Consider the following 20,546-nt stretch of genomic DNA (forward strand, 5'->3'; position numbering starts at 1 on the left):
AAAAAAAGAAAAAAAAAAAAGAGAGAGGCTCACCGAGTGGGCAGGAGGGATTGAACAGTCCTGAGCAGACAAATGTGCTCAGATTGGGTATTGGAGTAGAGACCTACTCCAGTACCAACCCCCAGGAGGGACCCGGCCTGACCGCCTGATCTAAAAAAGCAAAGCCTTTCCCCTCTGGCAGTCTATCCTCCTTCCTTGTTTCATTTTGCACCATGGCGTTTCTTAGCATGAGATATTCTCTATATTTCCTTTGTTTGTTCGTTTGTTGCCTGTCTCTCCCAGTGAGATCCTAAGCTTCCTAAGGACTGGGGCTGGGGCTGTCTTGGCACTGCTACATCTCCAGGACAATAAATATCTATTGAATGAAGAGACAAAGGGATGATGAAATGAATTGCTCAGGAGGTCCATCAAGAGCTCTGCTGAGAGCCCTGGGTGATGGGGCTGAGGGTCTTGGGGAGGGTCGAGGAGGTGGGAATTGCAAGGTAGGACCTGGTGGGAAGGTATCTACAAAGCTGAGCCCGCAGAGGCTGTGAGTGATGGGAGTGGAAGTGAAGAGGGGGCAGAGGAGATGCTCAGGAGGACAGAGGGAACATGGCTAGCAGGAAGATCCAAGGGGAGGGGACCTATTGCTGTGTCAGATGACAGTTTCTGGTGGGAAGTCTTGGATTAAGGGGTCTTCAGGTGTCCCTTTGGAGAAGAGGGTATGCCTGACCTTAAGCATTGGCCACTTTGGGTATTTTCAGCTTATCCCAATCAGACACCACTTGCACCCAGTCCTGCCCCCAGTCGGCCTTTCCCAGCTTGCTCACCTTCTCAGAGGCTCCAGCCCGATCCATCACTGCTGGCCCCACCATGACTCTGGCACATTTTGCATCTTCATGTCAGACCATCTGTATCTGTGACTCCCTAACTCTATGTTCAAAACAAACAATGAAAAATAGACTCAGACATGAGGATTGTGCTGGAGGGCACACTTTCTTCCTTTTTTGTCTTTTAGTTTTCTAGGCACAGGTTATTCTAAACCTCATCTTGGGCTTGCAGTTGGCAGAAAAAAAAACAAGTAGCAGATTGGAATATCATGTTAAACAGGTGGATGTTAAATTGTATCATTTATTGGATGGTTCGTGGAGGGTATCATAAATAATTTAAACATGAACTCCTGCCCCCTTTCCTCCCAAGAGCCACTTGTCCTTGCTGTCCTCTCTCCTCCCCCAGACACCTACAAGACTGTCATGATTTTCTTATGGATCATGGACTCCTGGAATAAAGTCAGTGCAGGAAAGAAGCTTGTTCAGTTGGACAACTGGTGGACATGAAGCATCTCAGAAGGAGGAACGCATCACAGGCTGTCCTTGTGTTTCTGTAGAAACTTTACCTACAAAAGGAAAAGTAGAGAATGTCAGGCTTCAGTGGTAGTTGGTGTGTTCCGTGAGCGAATTGGGAAGTTGCACTCACCTCCGTATTCTTACCCGGAGATCTTGGGATAATCTGATTTCATTCTAGCAATAGAATGTGTTTAGGGCCTATGCCATGCCAGGCCCTGTGCTGCAGTAAAAGATGAAAGAGTTGTGGACCCTGGGGGAGATGGACACCCCTCTTGTGGTTACAGTCTGGTAATGACCATTGCTTTTGTGGTTAAGCAGTTCTGCAGATAATGCCTGTGTTAGGTCGAGCCCTGCTAGTGTCAGTGGAAATAACAATGACATATTAATGAGGTCATTCCTCGGGGTGCTGAGTTACAGCCCCATGCTGCTAACTGTTATGATGGTCTTGGACATGGTGATTACTCATTCTGAGAGATGTGGATTACTTTCCAAATCAAAAAGTTAATTAGTTTTTAATTTGTTGGGTTGTCTGAGAGATACAATGAGAAAATTCCCCTCTTGCCTTCTTGGTCCCTTAATCTGGCTGTGTGCAGGCGACTGTGTTTAACAAGGAGCAGTGATCAATCAGTTATTGACATTTATTTCATCAAATGTAACTGAGTGTTTACTCATATTGTCACTTTGGTGGATTTGCTATCAAAGACTGTCTTAAATTCAGGGCTAACATTTCTTTTTAAGTTGTAAATGAATAACCTTTAGCATAAAGCTTTAAATGATATCTAGAATTTAAATTCTCATATGATATTTCCAAATCATCTTAACTTCTGAAGATGGGCACATATCCCTTTGCTTTCTTTTTTGTCTAGTGTCTGGTAATCACCATTAATTCCGTTTCTTTTTAGAGTATCACAGCTTTCTCCTTCACTGACCACCCTTTGCTTCCCGTCAGAAAGCCCTGGACAGAACTCTCTGTGGGACTCTGCCCATGTTTCTGAGATATCGCCTCAATAGTCCTGGCTGGGCTGTCGGGTCTGCCCGTTTTACAGATGGGCAAACTGGAGTGGGAAGTATCCGGGTGGCTTCCTCAGGACTGCAGCTGGTGGAGCAGCTGCTGGAAAGAATCAGGTGATTCAGACCTACTGGAGGCTTTGCCCTCAGGGGCGTAATAAAGTTGGTATTCCCAGGTCTCCCCACAAGAAGCTATTGATAGGTTTATCATGGTGATTCTTTTTTAAATTAGTAAAGTAAAAGAGTACCTAAACAGTAAAGACATTTCCTTGGTATTTTTAAAAAGTCGTCTGACATGATCTCTTTCTTTTGTCTTGATAAACCTCCCTTTAAACTCTCTGGCCTAGTTATTTTAGACTTCCCAGCCCCCTGTAACACTGGTTTCCTTACATTGATCCATTTATTGTCATTTATTGTAAGATAGGCAATAGAGGGGACACAGAGCTTGCTTGCTGTGCCATCTGTGTTTCAGCCCCAAAGTGGGGAAACTTGCACTGTTTTATTTGTTTGTTTGTTTCGAGACAGGATCTCACGCTATCACCCAGGTTGGAGCGCAGTGGCTCAATCACAGCTCACTGCAGCCTCCACCTCCCTGGGCTCCGGTGATCCTCCCAACTCAGCCTCACAAGTATCTGGGACTGTAAGTAGGCACCACCATGCCCAGCTAATTTTCATATTTTTTTGTAGAGATAGGGTTTCACCATGTTGCCCAGGCTGGTCTTGAACTCCTGGGCTCAAAGGAGACTTGCACTTTCTTTGCCTATATGGCCATGCCCAGCCCTCTCCCCTTCAGACTTGGTCTCCTGAGAAGATGAGAAAGGCAAGCTCAACCTCTGCTGATTGGGCAACTCCTAGGCAGGGCTGCCTGAAAGGTGCAGGGACCCCTGGCCTTTATCAAACTCCCTCAGCTGTCTAAGCCCCTAAAGGTTTAGTGTTGGTGGCTGTGCCTCCCCCACCTTTGACTGGCCTTTAAGGCAGTAAGCCCATCCGCCAGGGCTACACACACCTCTCATTAACCCCAGAGCCATCTGACACTGTTCTCTGTGGTGCAGGAGGGGAACTCTGACCCCTCGATTAAGTGGCATTTCTCAAGAGCCAGCACCCTTTGGTGTTTTTCTTGAGCACTTGCAGCAGGCTCTGCATAACTGGAGGAAGCAGGGGGTGTTTAGACCCCCCCAGAAAATCCTGTTCTTTGCTGGATTATTCAGCTTGGCTTTCAAACTAGCCCCGGGTTTAGGGTTAATTCCCTAACCTTCTCTGGCTTTGAAGACCCAGACATGGTGTGCTGAGAAATATAACAACTCAATAGTTTTCCTTCTGCCTTTAACTAAGCCATATAAATGAGATAAAGTGTGCAAAACTCTTACTGTGTGCACAGTAAGTGGGAGCCAGCAGTGGAATACGTGCTACATAAGGCGCCACTTTATTTAGCTGTATTTTGTCAGTCCAAGTGAAGATTTTAATTGCAGAATAGTGTCTTGCTAGCAAAAATGAACCTGCTTAGAGTCAAGTTTTTAAAATTCAAGTGAATAAGTGAAAAACTGTAAGAAAGGTTGTTAAAGAAACACTCATTTTAAGAGCATCTCAGATATGAAAAACTTAGAACTTAGACGTCAGAATTTCAGTAGCGATGAGTCCCATGGCAAAGCTTCCATCTCATCTGTACTAATTGGTTCATAAATTGAACATGTGGGCTTCCTTTTGTGTGTCTTCAGGAAGTTGGGCCCGAGGAACTCTGAAGCCAGGGATTTCCTCAGCCCTTCTGCTGCTGGATGGAGGTGCTGCCAGTCAGGGCCCATCTTCAGGGCACTGGCACAGGGACCTCCTCAGGCTGGGCCCCTTGTACAGCAGACTCCTTTCGGCTTTGTCTGCGAAGATCTGGCCACGTTGAACTCTACTCCATTTACAGAATGTTTCATTTCATTCTCTTCTCAGTGTGGATGCTTTTGATCCCCCACTTTCCTAACCCATATAGCCAATATTTTTCCAGTGAATCCCATAATATTTTGGGTGACAGACTGAGGCTTACTCCTTAACCAAGGACCTCTGAGAGCATGGATGCGGAAGCGTGACTATGGTCTGGGGCAGGGCTTCACCGTTCTTTTCTAGAGCCTCACCCCCTGTGCCCAAGATAGACAATGGGATGGATCTAGGGTGGAAATTGAGAGTGCTCATTTATGCTATTTCAGCAGCCTTCAAACTGTTTTTTGGTAGCTGAGAATCTGTAATCGGCTTTTGGATTATGAAAAATATTGCTCAGCACTCATATTGATTCAAAAATAAAGATTGTGTAGTTTAACTGCATAGTAAAATACAGCTTTATAGAATGGTAATTTTTTATTTAAGTTCTTCTACATTATAGCAAGAGATAATGGATTCAGGAAGGGCACAATGAGGAATAAAGCTGTTGTATTGTATTGGTTAAATGACATTTTAAATGATTTGGCTGTCAAACTCGTAGAAAGGTTATGAACAGTGAATGAAAAATCTAAAATTAATTCCCTGCTTCAAGAAAGTGTGATTTATACTATAATAAAATTAGATTTTTAGTTAAAGAAATTTAGTCATTAAGTAATGCCCATGCGCTAAGTCTCATTTATAACCATCTGGTTTGAAGCTTCTGCAGAAAATAATTTCTTCCTTAGACAATGCATCTAGGGCCTTGGTGTCATTATGTCAATGAATTTCATTCCTTACATTTCTGCTACAGCTTTTGAGGGGTTGCTTTTTTAAGGACTGGAAAGATGGATTCTTATTTAGCCTCAATAATTGAGGAAGCCATTGAACTCATTTACCTCCCAAAAATAATCTTATCGTCTCCCTCTCTTAGCTCATTTCATGAATGGTAATATTGATGATGATGGTGGCACATGTTGGAGGACTGCCTATGTGCCGGACACCATGCTAAGCATGGGACAAGCTTATTATTATTTCATTTGATCCTCACAATTACTCTATGAGGAATGTACTATTTCTGCCTTTACAGATGAACAAACAGAGACTTAGGAAATGTTAAATAATTCAACAAAGGTGACAGAGGCACAGCTGGCAGGAACAAGTGAGGATCTAGCCCGAATCCTTCTGACTTCAGAGCCCCCACTCTTAATCCCTGTCATATTTTTCATGAATGTGTGTTGACTATTTCCTTGGAGGAAGTATAGTGGTAGGACCTCAGAGGTTTGAGTCTAGTCCTGATGTGGCCACTTCTCACGTGATATTCAGCAAGTTGCGGTCTTTCCCTCAGTACATCTTTCTTAATCTGTAAATTAGGAAGTGGGGTTTGTTACCTCTATTTAACAAACTTCTGATTACTCCTGGGTAATTTGTCTAATTTTAAAAATTTTTACTGGAGCATATCAAATATATAGTAAAGGCACATATCTGAAGTGTGGCACTTGGTTAGTATTTTGTAAGTGAGCACATCTATGTGACCACCACCAAGATGATAATATAGAACATTTCCAGCATCCCAGAAACCACTCTGTGTCCCCCCGGTCATTATTCTCCCAAAGGTTATGCTCATCTATCATCAGAGATTGGTTTTGCTTGTTTCTGAGATTTATAAAAATAAAATCTTATAAATTGTACTCTTTGTTCCTGCCTTCTTTCCCTCAGTGTCGTGACAGAGAGATTCAGCTGCATTATCACATATTGCAGAGTTTTTTCTTTCGCATTGCAGTGAAGTTTTTCATTGTATGGATATGCCACAGTTTATCCATTCTACCATTGGTGCACTTTTGCATTACATATCATGCTGCATTCAGCATTCTTATACATGCATTTTGGTGCTCACATGAATGTACTTCCTTTGGACATTTACTTAGGAGTTAAATTGTTGGGTCAGGAACATAGATGTCACATAGTTATTTTAACATAATTTAATTACGGGGAATTGGTTAAACAGATATGAAAGGATTAAGAAGGTGGAAAAGGAAACACGGCAATAGTTAAGAGCAGTACCTGCCAGAAGGAATACCTTTATCACTACTGTCTCCAGGGGAGGAGCCTCGCCATACTGGGACTCAGACCAGTGAGCAAAGTTTTGCTGGTGCTGGTTCCTCTGAGAGTATAAAAATTATACTTCCTTCATATCCTTGTAAACATTTAGTATTATCAGTTTTTTTAAGTGTCATCTATAAATCACATATAATTGTGGTTTATAACAGTATCCCACTGTGGTTTCAACTTGTGGAGTGCCTATTCAAATCTTTTACTCATTCTTCAGTTAGGTTATTTGTATTTTTCTTATTGATTTGCAAAAGTATTTTATATGTTCTCAGTAAGTCATTTGTAAGATATATGGATTGCAAATATATTTCCTTAATGGCTTCCCTTTTCATTGTCTTGATCCTATCTTTTAATAAACAGAAGTCCTAATTTTAATAAAGTCTGAGATATTCTTTTGGTATTGCTTTTCACATCCTCTTTAAGAAATTTTCATCTACATAAAAGTCATGAAGATACTCTTGATATCTTATAGAGACTTAGCTGCTTTACTTTTCGCATATAGATCTATAATCCATCAGGAAATGATTTTCATGTATGTTCTAAGATACGTTCTACATTTTTTCCATGAGGTTACCATGATGTGTTTAAACTTGCTTAAGTCTCAGCATATGGTCAATTTTTATAAATCTTGAATTGACCCTTGAAATGAAGTGCTATTTGGTACAGTGTTTGATGTATATCAATTAGGTTAAGTTTTAAAATTATAATGTTCAACTCTTCTATATCCTTACTGATGCTTTTTTCCTCTACTTGTTCTACCAGTGAAAGACAGAGATTTTTAAAATTTTCCAACCATTATTGTGGGTTAAAAAAATACTCCTCTTAGTTCTTTGAGTTTTGGCTTTGTATATGTTTAGACTATGCTACTAGGTATGTGCAAGTTTAGAACTGCTGTATATTCCTGTTAAGTTGTTCCTTTTCTAGTTATGAACCATCCCTTTTTATCACTAATAATGATTCTTGCCTGCTTTATGTATGGCCATATTTTCTTGGTTGAAGTTAATATGGTTTATCGTTTAAATCTTTACATTCAGCCTTTTTGTAATGCTCTGTCGCCCAGGTTGGAGTACAGTGGCGCGATCTCGGCTCACTGCAAGCTCTGCCTCCGGGGTTCACACCGTTCTCCTGCCTCAGCCTCCCAAGTAGCTGGGACTATAGGCGCCCGCCACCATGCCTGGCTAATTTTTTGTATTTTTAGTAGAGATAGGGTTTCACCGTGTTAGCCAGGATGGTCTCGATCTCCTGACCTCGTGATCCGCCTGCCTCAGCCTCCCAAAGTGCTGGGATTACATGCGTGAGCCACCGCGCCTGGCCCAATCCTTGTGTTTTAGTGGGATTATTTAGCCCATTTATAGCTAAACAAGTTTAAATATAAACCTGTGTTTTCTCTGTTCTATATTCCTTTTTCTCCTGCCTTTCTTGTCTTCTTTTGGATGAGACAGTTTTGGTTATTTCATTCCTTTGGTGTCATAGAACTAATTTTGCCAGTTTTTTGGACAGTACTAGGACATTATAACACTTTAATCTCATTTGATCTCCTGACCTTTTTTAAAAAATCATATTACTATGTATTTTAGTTCTACAAATATTTTTATCTTACAGTGCATTATTGTTAAGTAGCCCAAATGTATTTTTATTTATTTATTTATTTTTACACTTTTTAGTGCTCCTTATTTCTTCTTACATAGCTATACATTCATCTGAATAATTTTTTGCCTTTTTTTGCCTTAAAAGTTCCCTATAACGTATTGTTTTTAATGTTAATTTGTTGGCAATGTATTCTCTCAGGGTTTTTTGTTTTTTTTTTTTTGTCTAAATATCACTGTATTTTACCTTCATTTATTTTACCTTATAAATACCCATATTTTCATTGGATTCTATGTTTTTTTCAAATTTTAAAGATGATGGGCACTATGCTTATTACCTGGGTGAGCTTTACACCAAACCCCCAAGACATGCAGTTTACCTGTATGACAAATGGGCACATGTACCCCTGAACCGCAAATAAAAGTTAAAAAAGTTAAAAACCAAAGATGGCATTCCATTGTCTTCTGGTTCCATTGTTTTCTCCTGAAAAATCAGCTATCACACTTACTGTTGCTCCTTTGTAGGCAATGTTCTCCCCATCTCTACCACCCACCCTTTGGCTGTTTTAAAGATTTTCTGTTTGTCTTTGAATATTCAACTATTTTACTGAGTACTTAGGTATGGTTGTGTTTGTATTTATCTTGCCTGGGGCATGTGGAGATTCCCAAATTTCTATCTTGATGTCTTTCATTAATTTTGGAAAAGTATCAACCAGCATCTCTTTAAATATTGATTCTGCCCAATTTCCTCTGTCCTTTCACTCTGAAAATTTAATTACATGCTTGTTAGAACTCTTCACCATATTACAGTGTCTCATATTTTTTTCTGTATTTTTCATTCTTTATCTTTTTTCCTTTCAGATCTTTTGTTTGGTTATTTTTTACTGATCTAGCTTCCATCTTACTATTCCTTTCTTCAGTTGTGTTTAATCTGTTGTTAAATCCATCTATTGAATTTTTCAGTTATTTAATTTTCGGTTATGAAATTTTTGTTTGATTACTTTTGTTTATTTTTATTTCAATAGGTTTTTGGAGAGCAGGTGGTATTTGATTACGGTTTTTTAGTGGTGATTTCTGAGATTTTGGTACCTGCATCACCTGAGCAGTGTACACTGTACCCAATGTATAGTCTTTTAATTGATTCCAGTTTTATAACGAAGTTCAGCATCTTTTCTCCTGTTTTCCTAAACATATTAGCCATAGTTATTCTAAAGCTTGTGCCTAAGAATTCTAAGATCTGGATAACATGTGGCTGTTTCTGTGGTCTGTTTTCTTGGATTTTAGCCATTCAATCCCATTTCCTGCTATGCCTGGTAATTTTAGATTGAATGCTGGAGATTATATATGAAAAATTGTGAAGTTTGTGAATCACTTTATTGTTTTCCACAGAGGATTTATTTTTCTTTGTTAGAGCCCTGGAATATCATCTTTATCTACTCAAGAATAGGAATAATTTGAGAATATATGGTCTTAGCAGTAAGTCTGCTGCATTTTCCAGGACCATTATTTCTTGGAAAGCCTAATTTTTGTCTCTCTAGTGCCATGTACTTTCAAAATCTATACTTAGATTTTATTATTTCAGTTTTTTTTTTTTTTTTTTATTGTTATTTGAGGCTATTTTTTAACTTGTTTCTCGGCCTTTTGCCCTTTATATGTGTAGCTCAGGCATAATCATATAACTCAAGGGGAAGCTGAAAATGTTGAGCTCAGTTCTTTCTGGTTTCCTTTTCCAGGGTTTCTGACCCTCAATTTCTGGCTTCTTTGGTAGCCTTGGACTCTGATTTTTATTTCCCATCTCAGAGAGACTTCTCTAAGTTCTAGAATATTACATTCTGTTTGGCTTCTATGCAAAACAGCAAATGTCGCAAAGGGGAAATGTGGCCGTGAATATGGGGCTCATCTCAATGGACTTTTCTCTCATAACTTTCCTTTAAATTCTGGCTGCTTTGTTGCTGTTGGATGCCTTCAAAAACTTTTTTTTCATTGCACTTTTATAGTTGTTGATAGCAGAAGTATTAGTCTAATACACGCTACTTTTTTTATGGCACAAAGAAGAAGTCTATCATAAAATTTTCAGTGTCCCTAGGAATTAACTATCATGACTATTTTTAAAGTTGGAATGCTATGTGCATAGGCATTCGAATCAGATTTTGGGATTTAAATCTTAGCTGCCCACTGACCAAAATGTGAGACCTTGGACAACTTTAACCTCTCCTCCCTTTTCAGTCAGTCTCTTAGAAATGAAGTGGAAGAACTGGGAGGCTGAGGCAGGAGAATTGCTTGAACCTGGGAGGCAGAGGTTGCAGTGAGTCAAGATTGTGCCACTGCCCGCCAGCTGGAGCCACAGTGTGAGACTCTGTCTCAAAAATTAAAAAATTTTAAACTAAATCAGATAATCATATTTTTATTTAAATTATTTCAGAATATAATAAAAGGAAAACTTCCAAATTCATTACATAAAGTTGGTTTTGTTTTAATTTCCTTTTTTTTTTTTTTTTTTTTTTTTTGAGACAGAGTCTCGCTCTGTCGCCCAGGCTGGAGTGCAGTGGCACGATCTCAGCTCACTGCAAGCTCCACCTCCCGGGTTCATGCCATTCTCCTGCCTCAGCATCCCAAGTGGCTGGGACTACAGGTGCCCACCACCATGCCTGGCTAATTTTTTGTATTTTTAGTAGAGACGGGGTTTCACCGTGTTAGCCAGGATGGTCTCGATCTCCTGACCTTGTGATCTGCCTACCTCAGCCTCCCAAAGTGCTGGGATTACAAATGAGAGCCACCATGCCCGCCAATTTCTAAATCTGATAAGAAAAATATGAGATTGGTAGACCAATCTCATTTATGAATGTCAATACAAAAAATTATAGACCAATAAATGTAAAATATATGTACAATAATAAACGGAATCCAGCAGCATATTTTAAAAAGTATATTATGACTAAGAATAGCTTGTTTCAGAAGTACAGGGGTAGTGGAATATTATGAGATCTACTATGTAAGTCAGCCTATTAATAGAACTAAGGCAAAAAATCATATGATTATCTCCTTAAATGCCAGAGAAAAGTACTTGATAAAATCCAACACATTTATTTTATTTTATTTTTTATTCAACAAATATGTATTGAGCATCTGTTCTGCTATAGCACTGATGATGCAAGAGTGAAAAAGATACTGGCGCCATCCCAACCCACATTCCACTAGAGGGAAACAGTCAATAAACAAATGAGTAAAGGAACAAGCTGTTTTTCAGCTAGCACATACATTTATTTTTAAAACTCAATAAAATGTATATTGGTAAACTAGCTAGAAGAAATAATAAGAGAACATTTATGATAACAAAAGACATACAAAAAAGAAATATTCAAAATATGCACAAGGAAAACTATAAAATACTCTCGAAAGAAGCAAAAGTAGACTCGAACAATTATTAAAATCCCATGTTATTAGATAAGAACATGCAATATTATATAGATGTCAGCTTTCCCTAAATTAATTTATAAATTTTATGTAACCACAACAAAAGTTTTGTAGTTTTTTTCTGGAGCTGATTATGAATATCTCCTGCTCCGTGAATACTAGCTGTTTCAAGAAACAGAGATGCCAGGCTTTGGAGCGGGTTACTGAGGAAGTTTGGGAGGAGCTGGGTTTGCTTTGTGCAAAATATGCTCTGTGGCTTATGTTTCCTGCATTACACCTGTCATCTCTGTGCCCCCACCTCTGAACCCTTACCTGATGAGTACTCCTTCAAGAACCAGAGTTTGGTTTGTGTGATGGGCTGTTGGCATGTGACGTGGATCTTCCACTGGTCTCCAATGGGACTTTTTGCTCAGTAGAAAGGTAGCAATCAGGGAATGTAATTTGGGTAGGACAACCTTCCCAGTGCCCTCTTAGTTTCATCTCTAATATTGCCTCCCCATTCTGACCACAAGAGGATGCTAGACAAGAATGCTAAGGTGTGAAAGACAATGCTATTGCCTTAAAAAGCACTGTTGCCGAATTACCTTCTTGGCTGCCGTGTTGAGGCGGTAGTCATAGTTTGGTGTTTTCTCTTCTCTTCTTTAGTTGCTAGTATGGACTTTCAGCTTATTTTTAACCTTAGGCTTTTTATCCAAAACATGTCATTTGTGATGAGTTGGAGATGCTTTTTATTAGTTATGAAACTGCAATATGCATTTCTAGTCTTTTCCCCCCACTGCTTCTCACCAAGACTTTTCCTTCTTCTAGAGCTACCCTGAATTTTCCTACCACCCAACATTTTCCTATGCCATTCACTCTTCCTGGTCCACTCTCCCTCCTCCATTTCTGTCTGAAAACCTGCCTATTCTTCAGTGCTATTTTCAAAGGTTCTTTTAAAAACACTTTTCCCTATGTTTCCAACTGGAATGTGAAATACTGGTATTTACAAGACAAATCACCCTTTGATTTCTCAGTAATTTGCGTTTGTTCCGTAGCCCCCAATCAACTGTGAATATCAATGCAGGTACTCTGTTTTACCTGGGTAACTTCTGGAGCACTTTGCTTATTGCCCTGCACATAGTAGGCATCAAAAAAAATGGGATTGAATTAGGAAAACCCAAGGGCTTAATTTAGTTCAGTGGCATGGACTGGCTATCCAAATTGTTCATAGGCTCTCACCCTTTAGAAACTATAAATTGTGTTTAATCCATCATCAGGTGATGTCAGTGACATACCCAGGAGCAGTGGTGGTCTTCACCATAGCACCATGAAGAAGAAGCTGCTGCTAGCCAGATAATTTTAGCCCCTGTCTGCTTATGTTTTCTTCAGTCCCTAAAAGCACCTACAGTTCAGGCAGAGGGTGGGTCATCAACCTGGAAGAGTCTTCCTTAACACTTGGTACCAGCCCAGATTCCAAATAAGGAAGACCCTGAGAATTAGCTGTGCTCACTGAAAACTTTGTGATTAACAGTGTTTTTTTTTTTGTTTGTTTGTTTGTTGTTTTTTGCCTAAACCCTCAAAGCAACAAGTTGTTTACATTTATAGATGTACATGTTGAGAGTTCAGTAAACCCAACATTGCTCAGTGTCATCTTCTTAGTAGATTGTTCACCTTTTCATAAATATGTGACTAACAAGAGAGGAGATATTTGCAAGTATCTGTACATATGAATTATTCTTCAAAAAACACAAAGTCTTTCTTTTCTTGCAGGAGCCCAGAAGCTTTGAAGTCACAAGAAGAGAAGGTAGGAAAAACGCACTCATACCCATTTTCTTTTCAGTGTTGACATTTTTGAAGTAGTTTGCTGAAACTAAGATGAACTTCAGACTGTGGGCAGCTCATTCTTTGAAATTTCATGTGGCCTTTTCTGGGTGCTGACTGCTTGGTATTTGTCTGTAGGGACTCGATGGACTGAAGGCCAGGTTTGCTTGTGAAAACTATGACTTCTACCTACAAGTACCAGAGGAGGGGTACTTGAAGAACTGGCTCATTCACAATCGTGTTTTTGGTTTCTTAAGAGAAGCCACATTTTTGAGTGAAGCTTGGAATAATTATTAGTTTTACCCGACAAAACAACACGAACAACGCAAAAAATTGCTTATGGTTTGTGGTATTTCAATATCTAGGAAGAGATACCTCTGTGAAAAATATTTCTGAATAGATTTCTTACAGCTTCAGTTAAGCTGAAATAGAAATAACTAATTAATTTTCCTTTTGAAAACAATTCCATGATGTTCTGTTTCCCCTGCCAGAGTTCTTGTAGCACATTTGTTTTATGGTCTCTGAGGTAAACATATATGGGTGATAATTTCAGAAATCTTTTAGTGGAAATTGAAGTTTGCCTTATTCATTTTCAGTAATACCTAGTCTCTAATAAGGGATGTCTTTTGTATGATTTGTGGAATCATTGGCAATCATCTTTTTATTACATGGATGGAACGATGAGATCAGAAATGAAAATAAGTTCCTGGTCTAGAATGTGGCTTTGGTTTTAGCCTTCACCACATCTTTCTCTGTGGTACTGTCTCCAAAAAGGGAGACAATCTAAAAGAAGTTAGCAAATTCTATATTGACTCCTAAATCTAACATTGCTTTGCCTCCTGATTAGTTCTTGTGTTATGCAACACAGCAAAAGACATAGGATGGCTATGTTATCAACATGTGTTGCTAGAGCTTGGTAACACAAACTTTTCACACTATCTATTGTGGCTAGCGGGTACTTTGCTGCTGTCCATGGTGCTGGATCCCTAGGGTCATAGGATCTGGATAATCTGACTCTAAGATGAACTTTCTGGCTTGCATTCCCATTTGTCATTATCTTTGGTTTCAGACTCGATGTCCTCTGAACTGTAGGGCAGTTTGTAAAGCAAACTGCATTGTCTGGATACCAAAACCAAATGGATGAAGGTGGATGGGGCTGGGAAGGATATTTCTTATGGAAAGTAGTGTTCACAGTGGGTACCGTGACCGTGTAAGTTGGAGAGAAATAGCTGTAAGGAGAGGAGAGTTTGACCTGAACTTTGGCTTTGAATAATATCTGTTTATGCCAGTATCCTGACTGTGAATATTTGGAATTGATTTGCATTATAAAATCACATATAAACTTAACCTTTTTGGAATCTTACTGTCCTTGTGTTGAAAATGTCTCTAATAAGGCTGGGGTTATAGAAGAGCCATGTATTTCTATTCAAATGCATGAAAAAGGCCTGATTGAACTTATGACTTCAAAACCCCAGAAGAATGAGAGTGTCCAGAGGATGAGTGAAGGTGTAGTCAGGCTGCACTGCATTCATCCATAACCTCTCCACTGCTGGAAGCGTCAGCCTTCACAGATGGTTGACTAGGAACATACACTGTGGGTTTGTACTAGCAAATTTGTTCTGACATCACACAAACTTTTTTCTTCCTATTGTGCACTGATGTCTTTCTTGCTTGTTTCTGTCAAAGTTAAATGTTTGAGAGTTCCTGAAATAGCCCAGTGCTGTAACGTCAATGCTTACAACCTGGCAGGAAGAAAAGGAGTGGGACCTTGCCGGCTGGTTCTAAGTATTTTTAGGTCTGGGAATTCACTGACTCACTGACTTGGGTTGTGGGGTTGTTAATCTTCTCCAGAACAGTGTACAAGTATAAAAATAATAGAAGCACTATGGTGCTTCAGTAAACTATTTTTCTTTCAAAGAAAAGTAAGATATTGTCTAGCAATGAACATCTGGGTTGGTTCCCAGCTATGACTTGACCCGGGACTGAAAGAGGAACAGATGAGTAATAGTTGATTTTTCTGCACAGTTTATGAGGCCCAGGAGAGTCTAGAAAGTCTTCAAGTCTGGAGAGGAAGCTCCCAGTCACAGAACCTGAGGAGGTTTTCTGTTTTGGTTTGTCTTATTTCAATGCTGTACCTGACTCAGGAGCATCCACTGCGTTGAAGGTTTGGAGCCACAGATGGCTAACCAATTGCAACTTCGCACCATGTGACTTTCGGAAACTCTTGACTAAGTATGTGTGTTGAGAAGTGAGAGAGGCTAATGTTAGCAGTGAAAATCGAGTCCAGGTCAAATCATAGTGGGAACTAGGGACAGTTGGGGCACAGTGAATGCATTGTGTGCCTTAGACCTGTCCTCTGCCCCATTTCCCCCTCCTCCCCTCCAGCTATAGATGTCATGCTCTCTAGCTTTCTTGCCTCTGGCCTCACACTGTTCCTGCATGCCTTGTCCCTCATCCTTGTCAAATCCACCTCCCCTTCATCCTTTCCAACTCTGTTTCTTGAAGTGTTTAGCTTACCCTATCTAATTGGAGAGGGAAGGGCTCCTATCAGGTTGTTAATTTCCTGAGATCAGAGACCCTCCCCGCTCCTTCATCCCCAAATTCCTCACAGCCCTAGCTCAGGGCCGGTAGTTAACCAACAATTGTTTCTTAAATTAAATGCAAGCTGCATATTTGCTTTGTGTGTGTTGCCTTTTCATTCTGGCCTTTGCTAGTAATATCCAAATGAGGCACTGGGCCCTTTGGTTCTAGAAAGGCACTTTTAAAGAAATGATCTGTGGCTATCATTAGATATTCCTGGCTGATGCACTGATGAAAATTCAGATAAGCCTAGTATTATGGGTTGAATTGTGTTCCCCAAAAAGACATGTCAAAGTCCTAACCCAGAACCTGTGAATGGGACCTTATTTGGAAATAGGGTTTTGGCAGATATAAAGACAAAGTCGTAATGGATTAGGGTGGGCCCTGATCCAATAGTGAGATCCTTATAAGAAAAGGGAGAATTGGACACAGACACACAAGGAGAACATTATATGATGATGGAAGCAGAGAATTGCTGGCAACTACCATAAGCTGGCAAGTTGCAAGGAACCCTCCATCCCTAGAACCTTCAGAGAGATCATGGCCCTGCCAGCCCCTTAATTTTGTACTCGTAGCCTCCAGAACTGGGAGAAAATCCATTTCTCTGGTTTTAAGTCACTTAGTTTGTGGAACTTTATTATGGTGGCCCTAGGACAGTAATACACTTGGAAAATGTTGGACTCAGTAAACTTTAGTTTTCATTGTTGTTGTTGATGATGATATTTTGACTGGAGAATCTCTCAGGATTTTTCATAGGCAAAATGTCACTCTCAGCAAGGAATGTAATATGCAACATTTTCCAAACTTGGTTTTCTGTGGGATTTAACAAAATTAATTGTGTTGTTTTTGACCATCTCAGGGCAGGCATTCCATGTAGTGCCTTTGGCAAACCCTGCCCTGGAGAGCCCAGGAAGAGGGAGAGCTTCCTCCTCAGAGTGCCCAGGCACCAGACTGTGCTCCATGGGCTGTGCATGCACGGAACACTGTGGCAGCAATAATGAGAATATCTTCTTGGTCATTCTGAAGTTTTCAGAGAACGTTCACGTTCTTTACCTCCCTTTTCCTTGAGTAACCTGTGACACAGAGCAGATAGCCCTGTACACATGAGACTCCTTCCTTTTCATGTTAATTTTTAGTAGGGATGAGGAATGCTTCTGGGCTGGTGCTCTCTGATGCCCTGAACCTCTCTTTAATGGGTGGTGGTTGCTTAAGTGACTTGATCTTGCTTCGTCACATCCAGGAGTGTCTGTACCTTATGTTGGTTGCCAAGCCCAGAGAGCTGAGAGGGACTTCCTGGGGGTGCTTTGTTTCCAAGTTAGATTTGTGGGACTTGAAGGTAGACATTGTAGCAAAGATTGTGGCAGGACTATGAGACTGATAGGGTGTCCCCTGGGAAGGTAATGTGCCTCCCCAAGGGAGACGGAGCCATTCCTCCTTCAGGGGAGTCCTGTGTGACCCTGGATATTCATGCCTGGGACCTACCTATGCAAGCTGCATGGGAAGGAGTGATGGCTGCATCTCTCTGTGCTCTCCAATGCAGGTATTTTTATAACTCCCTCCAGACACCTAAAATTTAATTTCACCCTTTTCTGAAGCTTCAGCAAAGGGTGCCACCCTTACCTCTCTGAGACACTCCCGTGTCCACTGTGAGGGCCAGTGCTGATTGCGACTGCCAAAATTCATCTACTCAAGCCAGTGCTTTTCTCTGACTGATCCCATCACGCTGAATTACAGCCACGAGCAAACACTTGAGTAGGCCAAGCAAATGGCAGAGATAATTCAGCCCTTGTCAGCCATCTCTGAGGAGCATAGGGCGATCTGTGAGCTATTCCAGATGTCTATGATTGTGCTGTGATTAGGGGCTGCGAGTTTGGGGATGAGCACCAATGTCAGGTTGCATTACCTCCCCCCGCTACGCTGGCTCCCGCACATGTCCTAGCCCTGTCCAGCCTGGCCTGGCTTCCAGCAAGGCTGTGAGGGAGCCCGGGAGAGGAGGGCCGCTGCTGTCTTCAGGGAAAAGGATAAAAGGGGGTGACCATCACATGCACACTCAGCGTGGCTCTGGCTGCTTCGCAGTACAAATCTCCTAAGCAAACGTGACCTGCCAGTCATGAGTGTGAAACTAGAGCGTCACTTTCCGAAAACCCATGGAATCGGTCCCTAACTGGCAGCTGCCTCCAGTAGCCCCTTTATAGTTCTCTGCATCTGGGTGAACTTCAGCTATCAAGAACTGCATTCTGTTTACCATTAATTTTGATTTTGTGTAGCAGATGTTTTCTGGATCTCTCAGTTCCCTGCCTAATCTATCTTGGTGTAATGTGAAGTGGCTGAGTGTCTTCAGTGAAACAGATTAATAAACTCCTAGGTTATTTTGAGGTAACTTCTTTAATAGCTGCAGATGTAGGGAATTTAAAGGGAGCCATCCAGATTTGACAGTGCCTGGAACCGTGGCTCTTTTTCAATTCAAGACTGCCATCTGGGGAAAGAGATGGCTTTCCTTCCCCCATCCCACCGTCTCTCACATGCAGTGGGGCACTGCGTGTTCTTCTACAGTCACTGGGCTCAAAGAAGTTGAAAGTGACATCTATCTCCTGTCCCCCAGCCTCACAGAAATTGGCTCTTTCTGGGTCGTGTTGCCTTTTTTCAGCTGCTGGGAAACTCTAGTGTGTCTGGTTGCCGGAAGTTGAATGGGGAGTGCATCGCGCGCCTAGCTGATGTGTTCTGGTTGCTGGAAGTTGAATGGGGAGTGCATCGCGCGCCTCGCTGATGTGTTCTGCTTAAGTAGTGATTTGGTGTCCGGTTTTGATCATGACCAATTGGTAGGCAGCTTACTCACAGCGTGACTTTGGGTAAGTTACTCAACCTTACCTGAAAAAGGATGGGGATAGTAATGGTACAGACCATCAGTCCGAATTCTGAGTTGTAGAAACCCAACTTGTGCTGGCCGAAGCCTGAGAGGCTTATGAAGCTGCAGAGTCTAAGGGTGGATCTGGCTTCAAGAATAGCTGATAAAAGGAGTCTCACACTCTTCCTGTCCTTCCCTCTCCTGGCACGTTGGCCTCTTCCAGGCAGCCTTCCAGGATGGCCACAAGCAGCTGCAGCTCACAGAGTCCTGCCTGCTCACCGTCTCAGAGGGTGAAACTTTCCCCCAGAATGACACCAGAAAAATCCCATCAGGGTTTGCAAAATCATCCTCATCCAGGCCACAGGCAATGGTTTGTCCTCAAAGGAAGATTCTGGGCAGGGATGTGGTCGGTACCCACACAGCCTCATGGACATATTGGGAAGGGTGACTGTGTATGCAGAGCCCTTGGCACAGGATGGGCAGTGTTGGCAGTGCTCAGTGCATGGGTAATTTTTACTAGAGCTCTTACAGGCCTGGCCATAGACATAGAGGCCTTTCTCAAGTAAGCCAGTTCATTCTTCTGTCTCCAAGATGCATTCATGAGACCCTGGATGTTGTAGCCTATCGACTTTTCTATGAAGAATTATCTTTTTTTTTTTTTTTTTAATCAGAGTCTCACTTTGTCACCCAGGCTGGAGTGCAGTGGTGCAATCTCAGCTCACTGCAAGCTCCGCCTCCCGGATTCATGCCATTCTCCTGCCTCAGCCTGCCTCCCAAGTAGCTAGGACTACAGGTGCCCGCCACCATGCCCTGCTAAGGTTTTTGTATTTTTTTAGTAGAGACAGGGTTTCACCGTGTTAGCCAGGATGGTCTTTGTCTCCTGACCTCTTGATCTGCCTGCCTCAGGCTCCCAAAATGCTGGGATTACAGGTGTGAGCCACTGCGCCCGGCCGGAGAATTATCTTAAACTTAGCCTATTCTGGTCCCTTTCCTCTGTCAGAGTCTTTCTTTAACTTTATGCTCTAATTCTCTCATTCTACAATCAGAAGAACTAAGCCTTTAAGACAGTGCCTTTAAGAACTTAAAGACAAACAGCTGGGCGTGGTAGCTCATGCCTGTAATCCCAGCACTTTGGGAGGCCGAGGTGGCTGGATCACAAGGTCAGGAGTTCGAGACCAACCTGGCCAGCATGGTGAAACCCCGTCTCTACTAAAAATACAAAAAATTAGCCAGGAATGGTGGTGCATGCCTGTAGTCCCAGCTGCTCAGGAGGCTGAGGCAGGAGAATCACTTTAACCCAGGAGGCGGAGGTTGCAGTGAGCCGAGATTGTACCACCGCACTCCAGGCTGGGTGATAGAGTGAGACTCTGTCTCAGGAAAAAAAAAAAAAGTACTTAAACATAAACTTCTCTCCCAAGATCCCAAAATCTCCCAAGATTTCTGAGCACTGGGGTCAGAGGACCAAACATGGCATTATCCAGAGAATTCCCAGGCTGCAGATAACTCTAAGGTTCTGTTTCCCAGGATTCTCCAATGTAATTCTAGTGCCTGGAACTGGAAAGGCGAGCCTGGACTAAGACAGTACAGGTGAGCGGGGTTCTCACTCCTGTCCCTGCACATGATCTCCCTGATCCCAGGCCTTCCAGGCCCTGAGTAAGTGGCTGTTCCACCCTATCCTCTGGCTGAGCTCAGCTCTCTCCAGGGACTGGAGGCAGCAGGACCTTGTGGTGGATAGCTCAGGGCTCATGATGGCTCTGCCAGTGATGCTGTCTGAACTTGAGGTATGTAAATCCTCCCCAAGAGCCACCGCGACACTGGTACCTGGAGCCTTTGCCCTGGACAGCTCTCATGCTGCCGTGCAGGCCCAAGTTTTGGAAAAGCAGGGGTTAGGTGTCTTCCTCCCAGGGTCCCCTGTCCCTGACACAGAATGGGCACTGAACAAGTGTTAGATGCCTGGCATGTCCCAGGGTTGACTTGGCT

General features: G+C 41.8%; 1 protein-coding gene across 1 annotated transcript in view; it reads left to right on the forward strand.

Annotated features, from left to right (window-relative positions):
* FSTL4 (follistatin-like 4) overlaps positions 1–20,546 on the forward strand; it is a 665,226-nt gene that overhangs the window by 265,289 nt on the left and 379,391 nt on the right. Inside the window, exon 3 of the mRNA XM_011969239.1 lies at positions 13,091–13,124. Within this exon, the coding sequence (XP_011824629.1) occupies positions 13,091–13,124 (34 nt within the window). The remainder of the gene's footprint in view (positions 1–13,090; positions 13,125–20,546) is intronic.

Source organism: Mandrillus leucophaeus, unplaced genomic scaffold, assembly GCF_000951045.1.
Source record: "Mandrillus leucophaeus isolate KB7577 unplaced genomic scaffold, Mleu.le_1.0 Scaffold88, whole genome shotgun sequence".
In the NCBI taxonomy this organism is placed as follows: Eukaryota; Metazoa; Chordata; class Mammalia; order Primates; family Cercopithecidae; genus Mandrillus; species Mandrillus leucophaeus.